The 22251-nt window shown below is 36.4% G+C and overlaps 1 protein-coding gene across 3 annotated transcripts in view; it reads right to left on the bottom strand.

Annotated features, from left to right (window-relative positions):
• Positions 1–12633: 12633 nt before the first annotated feature.
• zc3h18 (zinc finger CCCH-type containing 18) overlaps positions 12634–22251 on the bottom strand; it is a 56644-nt gene continuing 47026 nt past the window's right edge. For all 3 annotated transcript variants that reach the window (XM_040133014.1, XM_040133015.1, XM_040133016.1), the window contains exons 17-18: positions 19253–19349; positions 12634–13765 (exon numbers count right to left, since the gene is read on the bottom strand). In XM_040133014.1, the coding sequence (XP_039988948.1) occupies positions 13549–13765; positions 19253–19349 (314 nt within the window). In that variant the 3' untranslated portion in view covers positions 12634–13548. The remainder of the gene's footprint in view (positions 13766–19252; positions 19350–22251) is intronic.

Raw genomic sequence — 22251 nt, 5'->3', positions numbered from 1 at the left:
ACACAGGAAAGATGCTGTCATTCATAATATGTTGAAATTGGAGACTGCTGCTGAAGAGAGCTCAAAGTCTACTTAAAGTGTACCGGCTTGACTTTTGAACCAAGGACGCTATAACCATAACATACCTTAAAGTCAGTTTCAAGGTCTTTCATTGGCCTAACATGTATGTATTTATGTGTAAGTGACTATGTACTGTACTGAGATAGCTGTCATCACTATAGGTAGTCTGTTTAGACAATATCAGTTTATTCTTTCATACATCTCTGAGTAAGATTGTTTTCGCTACTGTTGCTACTATTTTATTAATGGGCTATATTTATTTATGTCTATGCCTTTGTGTGTAGGGCTAAGGTTAAGGGGTTGGGGTCAGGCGTGTAGTGGTTTAAGATAGAGCAAATCTCTTGGGAATGACTGTAAATTGATGCAATATTCCTTTTAGTGATGGATACAAGTTTGTAAGTACAGTTAGGTACATAAGTATTCTGACGATGACACAATTTTCATAATTTTGTCTCTGTACACCACGACAAAGGATTTGAAAGAAAGCCATTGAGATGTGATTGAAGTGTAGACTTACACCTTTAATCTAAGGGGTTTAACAAAAATATCACATTAACCATTTAGGAATTACAGCCATTTTATACATAGTCCCTCATTTTCAGAGGATCAAAAGTAATTGGAAAATTGATTAGTTTCATGGCCACGTGTGGCCTGTTCCCTCGTTATTTCATGACAAATTAAGCAGATAAAAGGTCTGGAGTTGATTCCAAATGTTGAATTTGCATTTGGTAGCTGTTCATGGGACTTCTCAATATGCAGTCCTAAGAGGTGTTGATACAAATGAAGGAGGCCATCATTAGGCTGAAAAAACAAAAAAAACCTATCAGACAGATGGCATATACTTTAGAAATGGCCAAATCAACAATCTGGTACATTCTTAAAAAGAGGGAATGCACTGGTGAGCTCAGCAACACCAAAAGGCCTGGAAGATCACGGAAGACAAGTAAAGTGGATGATTGCAGAATTCTTTCCTTGGTGAAGAGAAAACCTTCGCAACATCTACCCATGCTAAGAACACTCTCAAGGAAGCAGGTGTATCGTTGTCAAATCGATAGATGCCTTCATGAATGCAGATACAGAGGGTTTACCACATGGTGCAAAACACTGGTAACACTCAAGAACAGAAATGCCAGATTACACTTTACCAGAAGACAACTAAAAAAGCCTGCCCAGTTCTGGAACAATATTCTTTGGAAAGATTAAAACAATATTAACTTGTACCACAATGATGGGAAGAAAAGAGTATAGCCAAGTCAGTCACCTGACCACAAACCAATTGAGCATGTTTTTCAAGGTGGCTGCAGTAAAGGCCTGGCAAAGCATCTCAAAGGAGGGAACTCAGCATTTGGTGATTTCCATGGGTACCAGACTTCAGGCAGTCATTGACTGCAAAGGATATTCATCCAAGTATTAAAAATAATGCTTATATTTTTAATGATGTTGGTTTGTACAATTACTTTTGAGCCTCTGAAAATGAGGGACTATTTATAAAAATGGCTTTGTTTCCTAAACGGTGATATTTTCGTTAAAGCCCTTGAATTAAACATGAAAGTCTACACTTCAATCACATCTTGATGGCTTGTTTCAAATCCATTGTGGTGGTACACCACAATGGATTTGAAAAGAGGCAGAGAGGCAAAATTACGAAAATTGTGTCATCGTCCAAATACTTAAGTACCTAACTGTATGTGCATTTCTAATATGATAGGTCACGTTTATTGAATTATATTGGTACATGTCATATTTTTTCATATATTTGTTTGAGTATACACATATTATTGTTAATGTGTCTATTAATTAATTCCTTTTATCTGTTCTTTTCAGGATACCTAGAAATGAAAAATAATTTAAATTTTATGTATTAATTTTCTTATTTATTTCAGAACAAAAGAAAATAAAATTTTATTTAACACTGAATGTTTCACAACAGTTATTTATTCAGAACTCTGAGATATAAAATAATATAACCTTTATTTACATATTTTATTTTAGGACATTCAGAAATAAAAAAAAATATTTAGCTTAATTTTTATTATTTAATTATTTTGTTTGTTTCAGAACACTTTGAGATCTATTTTATTTATTCATTAAGAACACTCAGAAATAAAACAATATAATCTTTATTTACTTATTTTGTTTTAGAAAACTCAGAAATAAAAATAATTAGCTTAATTTTAATTATTTAGTTTGTTTCAGAACACTTTGATATCTATTTTATTTATTTAGTCAGAACACTCAGAAATAAAGCAATTGAAACTATATCTATATCAAAAACCATTTCACCCAGTTAATTAATTTGTTTGTTTCAGAAAACTCATCCATTCATGTATTTATCTATTTATTTATTCAACCTCCCCAAAAGGACAAAACAAAAACTAAACCCCCTGTTGTCTTTTACAACAAAAATAATCCACACACTGTTAAATAGTTCCCATGATTATAAATGCTACATTAACAACTTCTCTCCTTCTCTCTCCTCTCTTCTCTGCTTTAGCAGTAGAAACTGTTATTATTTGTAACTTTTTTATGTGCGTCCCATACAGTCCTGGTTGAAATTGTCAGCACCCTTGAATTTTAAGTACAGAATTTAGAATATCTTAATTTAGAAATAAAGGCAAACTAACCAATTTTGTAAAACCAGAATGTTTAATAAGATGTCCAAGGTTACTGAACAACAACAACAACAAATAAAAAATACAGACATAAAATGTATGCTCGACACAATTATTGACACCCTTTTGATTAATTTAAGTTAGTTCCTCAAACAAAATAAAAAAACAAATAAAACTCACCTGTACTTAATTTTCAGTGTTCAAAATGACCTGAATTAACCAATGACTGATGGTTTTACTGCATAAAAAGGGGCTGAATGTTTCCAGTTTCTTTTTCACAGTGGTGACGACAAGAGAGCTGTCTGAGAGCATCAGAAATGTTATTTTAAAAATACATAACAATTCCAAAGGCTACAAGGCTATCACCAAAGATCTTGAAATTCCTGTTTCAACAGTTTGAACAGTTTGTTATTAAGAAGTTTTTAGTCATAAAACTGTTGAGGCGCTTCCAGGATGTGGTGCTAAGAAGAAACTCAATGAGAGAAGTCAGCGAAGGTTTATGAGGCTTGTGGAAAAAATCACCATGCAAGACATCTAAAGAGCTTCAAGCTGGCCTGGAGCAATCTGGAGTGGTGGTTTCAGCCCATACCATATACTGCAACTAAACGAAGTAGGGCTCCATGGGGAAAGGCCAAGGAGGACACCACTATTGAAAGAACAGCACAAAAAGGCAAGACTAAAGTTTGCAAAAACGTTCATAGATAAGCCACAGTCTTTTTGGGATAATGTTCGATGGACAGATGAAACCAAAGTAGAGCTCTTTGGGAATGCAGTGATTCAGCTTGTTTAGATCTGATTATATTGCTTTCATTAACAACTCCTCCTCTGTAGCCAGACAGGTAAACCCAGAGTTAACTGAGCCAATTGATAACCAGCTTTTTTGATACAGTTTATCCAGGACAACTGATGTTATGTTGGGTGAAAACAGCTAACCCCCAAAGGGCCAGACTAAATTGAATCCGCCTCATGGTACAGGCCCCAGCTTTATTGTTTTAGTTCCTTCTTATGGCTCTCAGCAAGCAGTTGTCTTCAGCAAAAAAATTCTGATAATCCCATCGTACACTAACTGCCCAGCACCAGACAGCAGACAGACAAATTTAGCAACTGGCTGGTGAATACAGTGGACTATTTATCAGCTAAAGACCCAGATATTGTTCTCATGATGACCAAACCAGAGCTCAAAGGAGAGTGTTTGAACTCACATTCATCAGGTGGACACATGCACAACTCCAAATAAATGTTAATGTTACTCTGTGTCTGTGTGGAGTACATAGGCCACTATTTGCTACAATAATCATATCATATGGAATTTCTTTACTAATCATAACAACTTTATAAGGTTATAATATGTGAGTGTTGTGTTTACTGCTTGCTATGCTGCCCCAACTGGCCTTGAAAATTGATTAATGTTTAGTTTTAAAAAAATGTAGAAAATCTTTCAAAAGCGGAAATAGGGAAACTATTGGACTTTTAAGTTAAAGTGGGGTCACCTAAACAAACAGCAACTGGGGACTGAACTTAACATAACATGACCTAACAAATGTCTTCTTCTTAATTTCCAGATGTGATGTCCAGTGGCCCCAAGGTAGAAACACAACGTTGGGCAAAACACAATAACATTTCAGAAAACACAGCAAAAACACAAACACAACATTTCCGAGAATGTTGTGTTGTTAATGTGTTTTCTGAAATGTTTTTGCATTTGTGTTTTTACCGTTGTGTTTTTGGTTTGCTGTTGTGTTCTCTGTTTTGTTATTGTGTTTTGTCCAGTGTTGTTGTGTTTTGCATCTCAGGGCCACCGTACATTACTGCCTCTCAGTTTTGTATTAGATTACACTTTGAGGCAGTGTCTAGTTCTAAAGGCGTTAGCCTGTGGGAGTGATTAGTTGAAGGACCTAACTATTATTTGTTGATCCTCTGTGGGATTGAGCGGATTATTAATTTTGACTGTATTCCCTGTTCTACTAAGTCTGGGTGTATGTCTAAACCCTCACAGGGAAGCCTGATTTTCAAGACTGCTTGTCTGAAATCAAAATTCTTGAATATAAGTCAGAAAATGTCAAACCCAAATGCCACTTTTGACTGTTATCAGCTTTGTCAGAAATGTTTGCTATAGAATGTCTGTGAAGATTCTCAGTCATCCAGGTCATGGTCATCCAGGAAGGGTTGAATTGAGGGCAACTGGACTGGTTATAGGTACTTGAAGACCTTTTAACCCTCATCCAAGAGGCTTCTTCAGTTTGCCATAAAATTTAAATTTAAAGCGACCAAATTACTTTTATTTGAAAGTCACATCAGCACTCTTACTAGGTCGGACCTAATAACACATCCATAACACTTTCAACATGACACAGTCTGAACTGAATGCCATCAGATGAACGCAGTTGTAGTAGTTGAAATTGTTCAGGAAAAAAATCCTCACACAGCCACAGTAATAATCTGTCAAGCATTCACTCCCTATATTTTCGCTTTTCATAAAGGCCAATTGTATGGATGAATGAATCAATACCACCACCCCCCCCACACACACACACACAAAATGCTGTATGTGAAGGATATTCATTCATAATAGGAAGCTAATAGGCTAATAGGAATTAAATGAGAGTCCAAAGATAATTTCTTGTCATGCACTGTTTGTGCACTGTTGGAAATTATAAAACAGGCAGGAGTTTGCTATCTAATAACATTAAAATTGATTTGAAATGGTATTTGTGGATTCACTGTTCATAGCAGGGGTGAGAATCAATCGCAGTGGTACAGAGTACAGTGGGTAATCAGAGCCGTTTCACTAAAAACAGCTGCCCACTGTTGCTGGAAACAATGTCAATGAGCGGCTAAGAGCAAACTAAAACAGTGAATGTGTGGATCATAAAACCATAACAATGAGCTGAAAAATGCTAAAATGCTCCGCAGAGCTGCGAAAAACTCGAGTTAGGTGATAATTTTCTGTGGGATCATCACTAAGACTGGCACCTTTCATATTACACTTAGTCTTTTCTTCTATTGTCAATTAAAAAAAAACTACAATAATATTGATAAATGCAGCTTTAATACAGAGATTCAAATAAAGAAAGTATTTAGACCAACAGTATGTTGTAACTGTCAAACAAGAACAACAACATTTAAAGTCCAAAGTAATTAAGTTTAACAAGTATCCAAAGTGGCAGACACTTCTCTTACAAAAAAAGTTGGTCCCTTCCAATTACTATTATGAATATGAAGCTACCTTAGCTGGTGGGGCATCTTTTGCTCAAGGGAGCACACAGTCATTTTGTCAGTATGAAGGTCTATCTGTTAAGAGAGAGGGGGATATCCTCTTATCAACAGTGTATGTGTTAGGGGCATTTGCAGTTAACTCATAACTCATACTCATACAAGCATCTGCCACTTGGCATCCTTGTTAAGTTCATTACTTTAGACTTCAAATTCTGTTGTTCTTGTTTGACAGTTACAACATACTGTAGGTCTAAATAAATTCTTTATTTGAATATCTGTTTGTTTTAAAGCTGCACTAATCAATTTTTCTGTGAAGATTCTCAGTCATCCAGGTCATGGTACTTCTAAGTGCTATACGCAAGCAAACATCTTCAAGCACCTCAAGCAAGTCTAGTTGTCTTCTTATAGCACTTACAAACTAATCTATATTATTACTATTACAATAGAAAAAAAGCCAGAGTTTTATGAAAGGGGACAGTTATAGTGATGAAGCCACAGGGAATTATCACCTAACTCTGCAGTGTTTTAGTATCTTTCATCTCATTTCAGTTTTATGATCCACACATTCACTGTTTTAGTGTGCTCTCACAAGCTCAACAGCCTTGTTTCCAGCAACAGTAGGCAGCTGTTTTCAGCAAAACGGCTCTGATTACCCACTGTACACTGTACCACTGCGAGTAATGCTAACCCCTGCTTCGAACAGTGAATCCACAAATACATTTTCATTTTTTTCTTATTAGCTTACATGCTGTATGTAAAACACTTTTTTGGATATTCATATACTCATCCATGCAGTTGGTGCACATGAAAAGTGAGTCAATGATGGTCAGAATATTACTGAGGCTGTGCAAGATTTTTGTTAACCTCTTCTACCCTGGTCACACCACAAAGGGAAAACCTGTTTTCATAGGCTGATCTGATCTGAGAAGAGTCTCCTTGAACACTTAAAATTGGCTCTTTCACAGTGTTTCATAGTTTAATTGATTTTATTTTCTTTGTACATGAGAGATGATGTTTGGTGTTATACAAGATTGGCACTTCTCTCTCTCTCTGCCTGTTTTAACTTGTGCTGCTGCAGCCTTTACATTCATCTGATGACATTCAGTTCAAACTTGTGTCCTGTTGAAGTGCTATGGAAATGCTATCAGGTCCAACTTAGTAAGATTGCTGTTGTGACTTTTACATAAAAGTGAATTGGTTGCTTGTTCAAACATGAGACCGACATGTTAAATTGCCAATTAAATGGTTGTATGTCTGAGACAAGCTGGTGAACAAAGTGGAGCATTTAGGAGCTAAAGAGCCAGATATGTTTCTCAGGAGCTGGTGGACACTAAAACAGGGCTAAAAGGAGAGCAAATATTGGACTTACATTCTATTTTAGCTTATTTTTACCTTCTATTTTATTTTACTCTTAAAATCCTATTTATTTGTGTTTTTGAGGTTTAGGCCTCAAACCCAAAATAAGAGATTTTGACTAAATTATGGTTTATTCTTCACTAGTTATGTTGTATCTGAATGCTAATTGTAGTTAGCTAGTTTTAATTTAGATTTTGTTCTAAGCAGATAAGCTAGTATCATTATCAGAGAATGAGCTGATTTCATGTCTTTCATGGAAATATGATATCATTTCTTATTGTCTAGTGTCAGTTTTTCCAGTGATCCAGTGGTATTTTTGTCTTTTATCAATTTTTACCCATCAACAAAAATGTGACCACAGGGAAAAAATAGGAGTGTGGAAAGATGTCCCTGGCCCCAGATATGAACTTTTCACATTTTTAATATTAGCAGAAAAATTAATTTAATATTTTACATCAAACTAATAAAGGGTTCCTCACATGAATCTCTTCATTAGGTTACCAAAAATATTAACTTCTGTGACATCTTTTTTTTTTAAATTCCAGAAGGAGAAGTTGGGATTTTCTAAATAGAATTCAGTAAGTGTTCTTGGAGAAAGCCCGTATTATGAGTAATACAGGAACTGCAGTTGAAGACACTGTTTTCACAGGCTTAAATGGCAGCAGCTCAGTTTAAACCAGAAATTTAAAAGCTTAAGTTCAAGTACAAGTCATACATAGTGTTTCCCAGTATCACATTTCACACTAGATACCGTTTCTCTGTGATCCAGATCAGAACTATAAAGAATGTGAATCCTCTCAGCTGTTTTAACATCACATGATCAGATTTGGGACACATCCAGATCCAGTGTGAATATCAGCTTGTTTGAAAGTTTTACTTTCAGATTTGTGTCATGTGCTGGAATGTCGTCACACTACCACTGGCTTATGTAAGGCTTGCTTGCCTTAAAACAAACTGACAGACTTGCTGATATAGTGCGGGACAGTTTTCCCACCTAAAGCATTTATTCTGAGGCATCAAATGCAATAAATGCTGACAGAGCTGCAAGCAGTAAGCTTGTTTATGGGTTATGATGGGGTTATTATTGAATTTCATTATACAAAACAAGTTAAAACTTAAAAAGCAAATTAACTTGTTACTGAACAAATTTGTATGAAGTGTGCTGTCACTTCTTCACCAACCAACTAGGTGCTGAAGTAACAAAGAAAAAAGTGAAATCACTTTGATTAAGGCTATGTGTTGGAACACGGTAAAATAAAGAAGGTTCTTCTAGTTAGGTCAGCTAATGTTGCCGTGTTGATTTTAACAGGTCTAAATTAGTTAGTAGTATGTAAAGTCAAGTCAATTTAACTTGTATAGCTCAAAATCCTGAATCATAAATTTACCTCAAAAGTTTTTAAAATCTGTACAGCATAAGACACGCTCTATCTTCTAGATCATTGATCTAGATCAATGGTTGAAATAAGAAACAACATATGTCCCATTTCGATTAAAAAGTTATATAGAATATGGTCAAAATATCTCACCTCAAACTAAATGCTGTTTAATAATGACGTCAACTTTGATGATTTAAATTAGATTTCATAAAAAATACAATATACTTCAAATTACAAAACATTATGACTATGACATCAGATTTAATAACTACATGGGAAAGACTACAGATACAGACAAGAGGATGGGTTCAAGGATACCATTCACACAGAAGGAGAGACACAAGACCTGAAGCTGACTCTCCTGTAGGACGAAGACCCAGATCTGAGACATCTGGAGTAAGGGACCAACACCCAACAGTTTTTGAAAAGGAGAGAGGTCATTTTGTACTGCAAAGAGAGAGCAAGGTAGGGAAAACTATACTGAAGAGACAGAGAGTGAAAGACAGAGAAAGATGGGTAGACACACAGCTTGTACTCATGACTGTTGGACAATAGACAAACTGAGTGTTAGAGACATAGTACTAAATACTTTTTGCTGATAATACTAATTACTGTTACTTAAGTGATATTGAATTAATGCCTTTAACTTGTAATGGAGTATTTTTACATTGTTGTATTTATACTTTTATTTCTTACAATTAAACTACAGTTCAAGCCTCAAAACACATTTACAATTCACACAGTTTTCATGAAATATATGTACTTATACTCCAGCAGAGCAGGTTTGTATAAAATAATAGCTTCCTCAACTTTGGACACTACGGGTCTCCATTACTGCAAATGTCATGACCCTTGAAACAGTTCACAATTGGTCAGCGGTGCCAATTTGCATGCCAAAGCTAAACTCCACACAAAGCACTTCATGAATTTACTTCATGTCCCTAATCCACTGATTGGGGAGATTCTATTGAAATTAATCTACTCTGGTCCAAAATTTTATAAATCTAAAAGGACCATTTTCAGCTGTTAAACATGTGACTTTAACTTATTTGTTCATTTGTTTCGTTTTGTATCTTTAGGTTACCGCAAAGTTGATAAACAAATATCACCTTTTTCCAAATGCAAATGATTCCTTTAAACATCACAACCCATTCTTAGAGCTTACAACTGTGTTATATTATGTTATAGTAGTATTATTAATAGTATTAATTACCTGAGCATTTGAAGCTAATTCTTAAGCTTAACTTTACCCAGCTAAAACTTCAAATGTTAGTGCTGTAGTTCCCATTCCCATTACACAAAGTATGTTACCTTCCACAGGGAATAGTGTGCTAGCTTTTACAGTATTGTTTCTGTCAGTCATTTCCATGTTATGGAAATCTATGTAAATTTCTTGTTTAGATAAATGTCACACAGTCTATATTGAGCTCTGATAGGAATTCCTAAATGCAAAACACTTAATGTATCCAGAAAATACCTCACGTACATATTCATTTGTTCCTCCACTCCAGATGGCGGCTTGAACCTTTACCCTTCACTCACCTCCTCTCTTAATGATAAAACTCCTTTATCTCATTCTTAATTAATCATGTTTAAATGCTAATTTGTTTTCAAGGATGCCTTTATACTTGGGTTAGCAAAACTCTAATCTGTTCAGTAAACCAGGTGAATTGTCTTTCCTCAAGCTTTCTCAAGAAACACATCAGTCTATTGATGTTTTGAGAAATGAAGGTTCCATATGTCTGATTGCCAAGAAACTAAATATTTCAAATAAAGGTGTCCATTACTGTACCGAGAGATGAAAACTAGATATAACCAGAACAGGAAAAGAAGTGGAAGGCCCAGATTCACAACTGCTTAAGAGGATAAGTACGTTAGACTCTGCTGTTTGAGAAACAGATGATTTACAGGTGTTAACAACAGTGAGAACACTCTAGCATCCTGGCCTTAGAGGCAGAGTTGCAAAAACAAGACTAAGAGTAAACAGTTGGCTAAATGCCCACAAGTTTAACAAGTATAATATTGAACATGCTCACAACCTAAGTTCAGTGTGTTAGCATCACATTTGCTAATTAGCAAACAATACAAAGTACAGCTGAGGCTGATGGGAATGTCATTAGTTTTGCAGGTCATAAAGAGTTCAGGTATTGGACAAACTGAAATTTTGACCTGGAGATGAACAGTCAGAGGTTCTGAGGCTGCCATTAGCATGGCTAAAAATGACAAGATCAAGTATGAATTTACTGGGGCAGAGGCATGAGTGCAACACCTTGGAGAATACAAAGGAAATTTATTTTATTAACTTTATTTGAAAAAAAAGATGCTAGTCAAATGGAACAGACATTTCACAATGCTAACATTGCGATGCAGTGCTTTGAGAAAAGGGTTGGTACCAAAACCTTTGGGTGGTTCAGTGCAGTTGACTAGTTCAACAGCCCCAGGTGCTGCAGAGTCTGGATCTGAGACTGCAAACCACCTACTGCCCTCATGATCCTGCTGCTTCAATTATGATTATTGTTACTATTATTATATTTAGTTTTATTAGTATTCACTCTATTATTATTAGTTTTATTATTAGTCTCATTATTGTTATACATCTTTATGTTATACCTTTACTGTGCTATGCACCCCCCCCTTCTCTCTCAACCCAGCCGGTCAAGGCAAATAGCCATGGGCTCCTCTTCGCAGCTGCCTAGCACTCTGAAAATTAAAATAATTTATGCCCACATAGCAGGAGGCCATAAGAAGATAGCAAAGCATTTTCAGTTTGTAATGTTCCTAAGAAATAAAGTGAACAGGAATGGTGGAGGTGAAGTTGAGGACTGGAGGACAAAGAAAACTTTCAGAGAACTGCTCCTACGATTTCTAAAAAGGCAAATAAAAAAAACCCCATTTGAATGCAAGAGACCTTCGGGAAGATTTAGCACACTCTGGATTGGTGGTACACTGTTCTACTGTGCAGCTACACCTGCACAAATATGACCTTCATGGAAGAGTTATCAGAAGAAAACATTTCCTGCGTCCTAACCACAAACTTCAGGCTCAGAATTTTGCAATGGTACATTTAAAAAATTCTGATGCATTTTGGCAAGTCCTTTGGACTGATTTAGTTAAAATAGAACTTTTTGGCTACAATGAGCAAAGGTATACTTGGAGAAAAAAGGGGGCTGAAAAAAACAACTTTTCAACTGTTAAGCATGGAGGTGGTTTGATCATTCTTCGGGCTTGTGTTGCAGCCAGTGGCATGGGGTACATTTCACTGGTAGAGGAAAGAATGGATTCAATTAAATACCAGCAAATTCAGGGAGCAAGAATCACACCATCTGTAAAAATGCTGAAAATTAAAAGAGGATAGCTTCTACAACAGGATAATGATTCTAAACCTCAAAATCCACAATTGACTACCTCAAGTGGCGTAAGCTGGAGGTTTTGGCATGGCTCTCACAGTCCCCACCTAAGCAATATCAATAATCTGTAGATAGACCTAAAAAGAGTAGTGCATGCAAGACCGCCCAAGAATCTCACAGAACTAGAGGCCTTTTGCAAGAAGACTGGGCAAAAATCCCCCAAACAAGAATTCAAAGACTCTTAGTGGGCAACAAAAAGCTGTACAAGCAGTAATACTTGCCAAAAGGGGTGTCTAAGTACTCACTATGCAGGGTGCTCAAACTTTTGTTTTGGGCCCCTTTCCTTTTTTATTTTGAAACTGTAAAAGACAGAAATATAAATTTAATCTTGCTTAAAATATCAAAAAACTGTCATTTTTAACTTTATGCCTTTTGGAAATCAGGTCAGCTTTTTCTCACGTAACTTTTCACAGTAACAGAAATTTTGACAAGGGGTACCCAAACTTTTTTATGCCACTGTATATACCTGTATTTTCCACAATCTTACTACTGAACACTGCAGTGTCTAGATGCTTCTATAAATGTGTGACTGTGCATCTTTATTTAAACAACTGATCCTTTTGTCTGGTGCAACAGCAGAGAAAAAAAACAGGCAAATTACCTCTTTATCAAAATAGTTTATTTAGAATGATGTTGTCACAAAAGCAAGACATATCTTGTCTCTAAATGTCCCCGTTCCACCTCTCATACTCCTCCAACTAAAAATGTGACACAAATGAAACATCGGTTCATCACTTGAGTAGAGCTAAGAAGAAAACAAAATGCTGTAGATTAAAAAAAAAAAGCAATATTTCACATCACTGTTGTCTATAATCATATGCTTAAAAGAATCTGATGACTTGCTGTACAAGGTGTGACTGTGAACATTGCCCTAAAACACAAATGAGTCATTGGTTAAAGATGGGCCTACTTTGAACTTTGTGGATTTATATAAAGAAGTGTTGTGAAGCCCTGGAGGCTGTCAGTACCCAATAGAGCTGACTCAACAGTCACACCACTCAATACAGAGGAAACAAAAGCAAAGATGTGAGAGAACAAAACAATAAAATGGGGCAGAGAAAGACAGAAGTCCTAGAATCAATGTGTATAAATCTGTTATTCATCACACCACAAGAGGAAGATGCTTCCTTCTCACTGGAGGAACAGAGATCAAGTGTGCCTCACTACCCTTCTGTCTCTGTAAAGTCTACACAAAGTACACTCCATTCCTGAGACGTACCTCCCTAACCAAATACCCAAATGTTCCATCCTGTTTCTCACTGATGAGGTAAACTGCAGCCGGACATTCATAGACTTTTAAGGGAAGCAGAAGTCGGGCATACTTTGAGCAATGCTCTAGAATGAAGCAGAGCCAAACCTCAGTGAAGGTAAACAAGCAGAGGATGGTTTTTGTGGCAGCATGAACCATACAACATTTTTACACATCCACGGACAGCAGGGAAAAACTCTCCATCCCATGACCCTCACTGTTGTCCCAGCACAGGAGGCAGGCAGGCAAAAGAGCGAGGAGCAGTCTTCCTTTTATTTGGCGGGGATCTTTGCTCGCTTCCGGGCAATGGCGTCTTCCACGGCCTTCAGCTGTTTCAGCAGCTCCTCACGGCGGGACAGTGTGTTGCTGGGTTTTGTGGAGCCTGACCCTGAGCTGGCGGCTGAAGCAGAGCCTGGGGCAGATGGCTTGCCTGATGGCGCTGCTGGGGCTTTACCAGATGACTTGGGGGCTGGTGACAGAGGACGTTTTCTGAGAAAGACAAGTAAGTTAAGGTGATATTTTTACTGTTGTCAGTTGATACAAGCAGATAGTGACATGACCAAGAACAAAAAGAGAAAATAGTGTTAGTATAAAATAGTATAAGTTAGTGTAAGAGATAGTATATGAGAAATTAGTATAAATACAGCGACAATAAGAATAAGCCATTGTAAGGATCAAGTGTGGGTACAAAAGTGAGTCATTACCTCACTCTTCTCACACCAATTATTATATTACCTGCATGCAGTATTTACATCATTTAAATGACAAGTTTGGTGTTAGTCTATATTCCAAGCACTGAAGGTGTTCAAACCCTCTTGAAATAGTTTGGAGTATTATTATTATTATTATTATTATTATTATCAATGTATTATCATCATCAATATCCGCTAAAAGTGTCTTGGTCTCAGAAACGCTAAGACCTAGAACAACCAAACTTGGCAGACAGGTTCTAAAACTTACCCAATACTCAGGCAAAACAAAAAATACATCTACTGACCTCACTGTGGCATAACAACTTTTGAACCACATAAGTAAAAAGAATCCCTGGATTCTGTGAATGATTTCACATCTTTTGGGAATAGGAAGCCAAACCTGTCTGACCGTGGGTTTTCTGCTACCATTTTGAAGTATGAGCAAAACTTTTAAAAATTTTCACAGGTTTCATATTTGATATTGCCTTATATGGTATTAAGAGAGTCTTGATACTATTTACAAACAAATGTCAAGTTACGTAACACATAAAACACAATGCACAAAAAATGCAGAGTGATTTATATTTGTAAATCTGTATCTGTTTCTGTAATTTACAACTTGTAGATCATCATTTGTACATCAACTTAGCATTTTTCAATGGAAATATATTTGTGAATCTCCACGTGTGGATTCTTTTGAACTGTTCTACTGTGCTGTTTCACTCAAAATCCACAAATATTGGGTAAATGTCAAAAGGGATGAAATGACGTTTTTTGATAAAAAATTTACTACGAACAACAACCTAAACAAATCAATATCATTCTCATTCCACTGTCATAGATCACAAAAACTTGCAAATGGTTACTGATGTCATTGATTAATAGCCTGCTTAATGTGTTGTCTTCCATAATAGTTGTAAATATATTATCTATTATATATTGTTATTCTGCTTGGTTTACTGATCATTGGATATAAACTGTTTCTAAAAATTGCATCAATGCACTCAGTCATTTTGTGCTTGTTGGGATTTAACAGGTCTATGTTGAAATATCCAAATATATATGCCTCCCACTAGGAAAGTGTCACATGTTTGTTAATAGTATTAGGACTATTTTACACCATACCTTCATATCAAATCAAAATTGGTTTAAACGCAATGTTCAGATGCTACCCCTGAGCTTCACTCTGCAGTCTTGGGATATTCTCTCGGTGACGCCAAAAGTTCACAAGGTTTATATCTCATAATTCACTGCACATTTTTTTCTGAAATTAAGATGACATGATCTGTTGTTTCCACAGATCATGTCATCTTAATTTCCTCAGCAGGTGAAATTTGGTTTGGATTTTGCATATGAAAAATTGTTTTCGATTAATCAAAGTGGACAAGGTATGTGAGTAATCAAAAAATTAGCAGTATGACACTCAAAACTTCAAAAGTCACCAGAAGGTCTTATAGATTTAAATCTTTTTGCAACACATCATGCTATATGTGAAGAAACTTTTCCTCACTGTAACCAGTGGTCAATTATGAAGTCTGTCACTCAATATTTTTCAAAATTTGCATCATCATTGACTTAAACAATTTATTCAAATGCTACTAAATTGTTTCAGAGATTGTTTAGATTCTGGAGACAAAATACTGTAAAATGTTTTAAAATATGTCAAATTGAGAATGCAGTGACAATAAATGTCTCAGTGTACTATGTACTGTACAGAAAATGTGCTAACTTCTCAAATGTCTGATCAAACTAAATGAAATTTGTACCACATGGATATTTAAGCATCACTAAATTAAAACCAGTTTCACCACACAAACTAGTTCTTTTGTAAAGATAAGGTGTTACTAAATGTGGAACCTTTGCATAACTATCTGAGCTAGCTAGCTTAACCAAATTAATTATACATGACCCAATTAGCATGACGAGTAAAAGAATTAAACGAGTCGTGAAGTGGGAGGAGCTATTTTGGTTTAATTCATTTTTCCAATCCCATTCATTTTTCCTATAGAAAATGTTAGGTTATTCAGTGTTGGAGCACTTCTAGGGCTTGGATCGGCATGAAACTCTCCCGATTCAATCATCCGTCCAAATGATTAACAACTGTGTTACAAAAATTCTGGTTCTTTGAAAAAAGTCAAAGGTACAAACTTGTGTACATAAAATTTTTGGGGGAACAGGAATTAACAGGAAAATAGAATTCAATAGCTATTGCGCCATGTTTTATGAACAACTGCAATAACAGTGTTTTGAATTCTCTACCATCCCAATTAATGTCTCTGATTGGCTTCTTCTCCATAGCAATGGCATGGATATTATGGTGTAGTATTTAGACCTACCTGCCATGCCAAAAAGACAAAAAACATAATTTCTCAGAAACAAAGTTGAAATAATTATAACTTGGGGCTGTAACATAAACCTATACGATAGTTACATTATCTGGGAGAGTCCTGTGTTTCTGTTTTAAGTAATATTAAGGATATGGTTTAAAGAGAAAACTGAAATGGGAATATAGAATGGGTGAGGACACTTATTCATACAGTTTAGAGTGGGAAATACCTTATTATGCTAACCTGATGTTATTTAGTCTGACATTTTGTAGTTATATAAATATACATTTTGAGGTATATTGAGTTCTTGTGAAAATTAAAATCTTCCCAATGTACATAATTTAATAACATTCTCATCAAGGGTCAGGTCAGATGTGTCATCCACATATCGTATAGAGTTGCAATTCGGAGGGGTGACTGGTTCCATAAGTAAAACTGAAATATTTCTCAGTGTATGTATAGAGTATATAAATAGAACGAATTCATACCTACATTTACAAAGCCTTGGCAGTAAAGTCTAATACATATTTTGGCACCTAAGAATGTTTTTTTTTTGAAGTTTGGTTACAGCCCGTACAGTACAGTGACTTCCTGTTTACATAGTTGATTGCTTGTGATTGGATGGCTAATGTTTCCTGGCAATTGATGTACACACAAGTCTTCACGAAAGTCTTACTAGTGCAACCCCATTTACAGAGCTTTAAAAAAAAATTAAACCGCATACTTGAGATTTGTTTTGAAAGATTTACGTCTTTGGTCGGAATCAATGGGCTTGTGGCTGAGAGAAACAGACAAGGTAGGGAAGTCAGAGAGTAATAAGTATTGGTGGTTTTTGTCTGTTCATACGTCTGACAATAACTAAAAAACAGAACAGTGCAGTCTTCTCTTTTATGGAAAACACACTCAAAGACACACTCAAGTACATAACGGCTTCATAGTAGGGCTGGACAATATGGCCATAAGTTTTTTCAAGCTTGGGACTGATTCACAATCAAATTTTTATCTTTAAAAAAAGCAACAAGACTAGAACATGATTGAAAAAAAAAAAAAAAAAGTCTGTAGGACTTTGTTAAGCATTAATAATTAAAGACCTGCAGCATCTGAAAGGCTTTCTTTGTTATTCACATTTGAACAATACAAGTTATCCAACACATTAAGTCAAAGTAACAGATGCTTCAACTATACAAAGAATTGAAATTCATTTTAATAGTGTCTATAAATCAGTTTTAAAACAGAGCAGAAAGGTATGCAAATTAATTCATTTCATGGTGTTTGGTTTTCCTGACAAGATATCAGCCTGATACCTGGTACCCAGCAGGTAGCTACAGAATAAAGTATACTCCGAATACTGTTCAGTTGACTACAATGAAGTCACCTCTTGTAACCAGAGATACCTCGTCAACAAACACAAACAGAGAGCTCAGATCAGTGTGCAATGTTTTTTCAGTCTGTTAAATTCACTATGACACAGCCCTAGGCAGCTAGCTACCTGGAGTCAATAGTCCTATAAACTGCAGTGGGTGTGCATACTCTCACTAACACCTTTATTAGTACCACCATACTAATACTGGGTTGGATTTGCTCTCATAACCTAAAAACTTCATGTCATGTATTTCAAAAGATGTTGGAAACATTCCTTTGAGATCCTGGTCCATGTTAATATGATTGCATCACCATCATTTATACAGACTTCCAGCTAGATATTCATGCTGGGAATCTCCTGTTCTACCACATCTCAAAGGTGTTCTATTGGATTCAGATCTTTTGGTTTGTGACATGGTGCACTATCACGGTGGAAGTAGACATTAGAAGATGGATACCTTTTGGCACATAGTCAGCAATACTTAGATGAGCTATGGCATTCAAACAATGATTTATTGGTATTTAGGGGCCCAAAGTGTGCCAAGAAAAACATTCCATCAACAACCCACACCGTTACGTCACCACCACCATCCTGGACTGTTGACATAAGGCAGAATGGGTCAATGGGTACATGCTGTTGATGTCAAATTCTGACCCTACCATCTGTGTGCCTCAGCAGGAATCAATATTCATCAGAACAGGCTACGTTTTTCCAGTCTGCAGCTGTGAGCCTGTCCTCACTGCAGCCAAAGATTTTTGTTCGCACCCGATAGGATTGGCACTCAAAGTGGTCTGCTGCTGTTGTAGCTCATCCGCCTCAATGTTTGACATGTGCATTCTGAGATGCTTTTCTACTCACCACAGTCGTAAACAGTGGTTATCTGTAAACCTAGAGACTGTTGTACATGATAATCCCCGGAGATCAGCAGTTTCAGAAATACTCGTCAAGGTCATAGTCACTGAGATAAAATTTTTTCCCCCATTATGATATTTGATGTGAACATTAACTGGAGCTCCTGACCTGTATCTACATGATTTTATGCACTGACCTGCTTTCAGATGTAGAGGTTTTCCTAATAAAGCGCTTGGTAAGTGTATATACAGGGGGATGACATATGCTGCCAACTATCACAGAGCCTAATATGACTTAAAATTAGTCATTTCAAGTATTCACATTATTTTTTTTATCCTCTGTACTTTGTATCTGAACAGAATATATTTTCAGCCGAGCCCTATTACAAAGCACCTATTTCACACTGGGGATTTTGAAAAGAGCTACTGAATTTTATGACACATGCAGAGATAGTGTAAAATCTGTGTGCTTCCACTTCTGTGGCATGTTCCTGATTTTGGCCAAACACTTGTGGTCAGGCAAACTTCATGCTCTGAAAACCCTGATTTTTTTGGCTAAGTCAAAAATGATCACTGCTGGTGATAAGGATGATGTATCATAAGAAAAGTTGACCTTAGAATTTCCACATTTCCAGCTGACTGCTTTTGACTTTTGACTTCTGTTGTTGTATGATACAATGATACAGTGTTAAAGAATAAATAGCTCAGTCCTACAGCAAAAACATGCATAAGTTTGCACAAACCTGTCTCCGTAGGGGGGCAAGGGCCGGGGCCCTAGGCCTCTGGGCCGATCCATTCGAGGGGAGAGCGGGGGTCGGCCAGATATCCTTTTATCACGGCCTGAAAAGAACGGATGTGAGAGTTAATGAGGCTGTTGGGATTGAATGAGTTTGGAAGTGTGCCTTTTGGCTAAGAGTTAGTTGATTAAAAACCACATAAATGTGGTTCTGGAGACTACTTAGGTGTTAAAGTGTAACAACTGTGTAGTCTCTTTTAATTGTCTCAACTTCCACTTTGGGTAACGTAAGTTAGGATGTGGGCTTGTGTCTTTGTAACAGAAATGAAATAGACAGAATGGACATTGCTATTTACAGCAACCCCGTACTTCCAAATCAGAAACGGAACAAGAAGTAATTAAACCATGCAGACCTCTATGGCATGTGTGTTTGATTCTGAAAACAGCTGCCCACAGTACTTGATAAACGTGATACAACTCAACCAAACAGTGTATCTGTGGACCCTGAAATCAAAAGAATGAGCTAAAGGAGGCTAAAAATGTCCGCAGTGCTGAACAGTTGGGTTTCTATACTGCATGATTTCAGCACTAATTGGGACATTATCACATTACACCAAATTTTTAATTCAATCAAAGACATCCATTAATTCAGGTTCAAGAAAAAAAACCCAATGATGCATTCCTTCAGCCTCGCTAATGTAAGAATCATTTCAATGTAGTCATGACTTTTAAATATGACAACAATATTTTCATATAAATTGGTAAGTTTAGGACAGTATTAACAATGAAAATTGCTTCTCATTGTGTGTGAGAACAACTGAGTATTCTAGTTTTTCTGTATGCTTGAATATCACTTCTCCATCCATTTGCTTCCAATTAATGTTTCTTATTGTTTTGCCTGTTTAGATGACAAAATCTTGTGACATCTACTCATTTATGTCTTCCATATAGCTCATTATATAACTGACGGAGCACTAGTCTCCAGGGGGCACCAACAGATATATTTGTGTATCATCATCTAACTTTAATTACATTGTATTTCTGAATAACTAGAGCTAGGGAATGTAACAATCAAATAACAGACAAAGAAAGTAAACTTGTGGGAGGACCAAATTATATCAATTTAGCTACCAGAGCAAAAGATGTGACAAGAAAACAATTATTGAAGGCTCAGCTGGGAGGAAAAACTGGACCAGATAATGGACTGTAAAAACATTTCTAACAGTAATAAATGGACACAACACTGAGCTAATACAACTTTCTTATAGGCTTGGAAACCCAACTGAAAACCATTAAATAGTGTATCATTAAGGACTATTGTCTTTTGGTTTCTTACGGATCATGTACAATCTTCATGAACTTTTCTAATGTGGGCTGAAGAATCGACCTATACTTTCTCTTCATAGCAAGGTTAACAATGTTCTTCTTGAGTTACAGCTTAATATCAATATAAGAAAATTGGGAAAAATACCTGACAGTAAAGAAATGATAACTAATTTACAGTTAGGTACGTAAGTATTCGGACAGTGACACAATTTTGAGAAATTTTGCCTCTGTATACTACAACAATGGATTTTAAACAAAGCCATCCAGATGTGATTGAACTGTAGACTTTCAGCTTTAATTAAAAGGGTTTTACAAAAATATTGCACTAAGCTTTTAAGAATTACAACCATTTTTATACATACTCCCCCATTTTCAGAGGCTCAAAAGTAATTGGACAATTGACTGACAATCAGTTTCATGGCCATGTGTGGCCTGTCCCCTTGGTATTTCATGACAAATTAAGCTGATTAAAGGTCTAGTGTTGAATTTGCTTTTGGTAGCTGTTCATGGGAACTCTCAATGCAGTCCAAAGAGGTGTTGATGCAAGTGAAGGATGCCATCATTAGGCTGAACAAACAAAACAAACCTATCAGACAGATAGCAAAAACTTTAGAAATGGCCAAATCAACAATTGATACATTCTTAAAAAAACAGGATGTACTGGCAAGCTCATCAACACCAAAGGGCCTGGAAGACCATGGACGACAACTAAGTGGATGATCGCAAAATTCTTTCCTTGTTGAGAAGGTTGAGAACACTCTTGAGGAGGCAGGCTTATAATTGTCAAAGTGTACAATCAAGAGATGCCTTTATGAATGTAAATACAGAGAGTTTACCAAAAAGGTGCAAGCCACCAGTAAGAATCAAGAACAGAAAGGCCAGATTGGATTTTTCCAGAAACCTTCCAGTTCTGGAAGATTTACTGGAAAGATGACACCAAGATTAACTTGTACCAGAATGATGGGAAGAGAAAAGTATGGAGAAGGAAAGGAACGGCTCATGATCCAAAGCATACCACATCACCTGTCAAACATGGTGGAGGCAGTGTTATGGCAAGGGCATGTATGGCTGCCAATGGAGCTGGGTCACTGGTGTTTATTGATGATGTGACTGCTGATAGAAGTAGCAGGACAAAGACTGAAGTGTAAAGGCTATACTGTTTGCTCAGATTCAGCCAAATGCTACAAAACTGACAGGATGGTGCTTCACAGTACAGATGGATAATGACCCAAAATGTACTGTGAAAACAGACCCCAAGACCTTCTCAAGGCAAAGGAATGGAATATTCTTCAATAGCCAAGTCAGTCACCTGACCTGAATCCAACTAAGCTTGCTTTTTACTTACTGAAGAAAACGCAGCATTTGGTGATGGCTGTGGGTTCCACACTTCAGGCAGTCATGTACTGCAAAGGATTTCCATCGAAGTATTAAAAGTAATTCTTATATTTATAATTATGTTGGTCCGTCCAATTACTTTTGAGCATCTGAAGATGAAGGGCTATGTATAAAAATGGCTGTAAATCCTAAATGGTTAATGGAATATTTTTCTTTAAATCCCTTGAATTAATGCTGAAAGTCTACACTTCAGTCACATCTTGATGGCTTCATTTCAAATCCAGTGTGGTGGTATACAGAGGCAAAATTACAAAAAATTGTGTAACTGTCCAAATACTAATGTAT

Source organism: Xiphias gladius, chromosome 8, assembly GCF_016859285.1.
Source record: "Xiphias gladius isolate SHS-SW01 ecotype Sanya breed wild chromosome 8, ASM1685928v1, whole genome shotgun sequence".
Lineage (NCBI taxonomy): Eukaryota > Metazoa > Chordata > Actinopteri > Istiophoriformes > Xiphiidae > Xiphias > Xiphias gladius.
The sequence above is the reverse complement of the archived record's forward strand: the minus strand, read 5'-3'. Positions and strand labels throughout refer to the sequence as shown.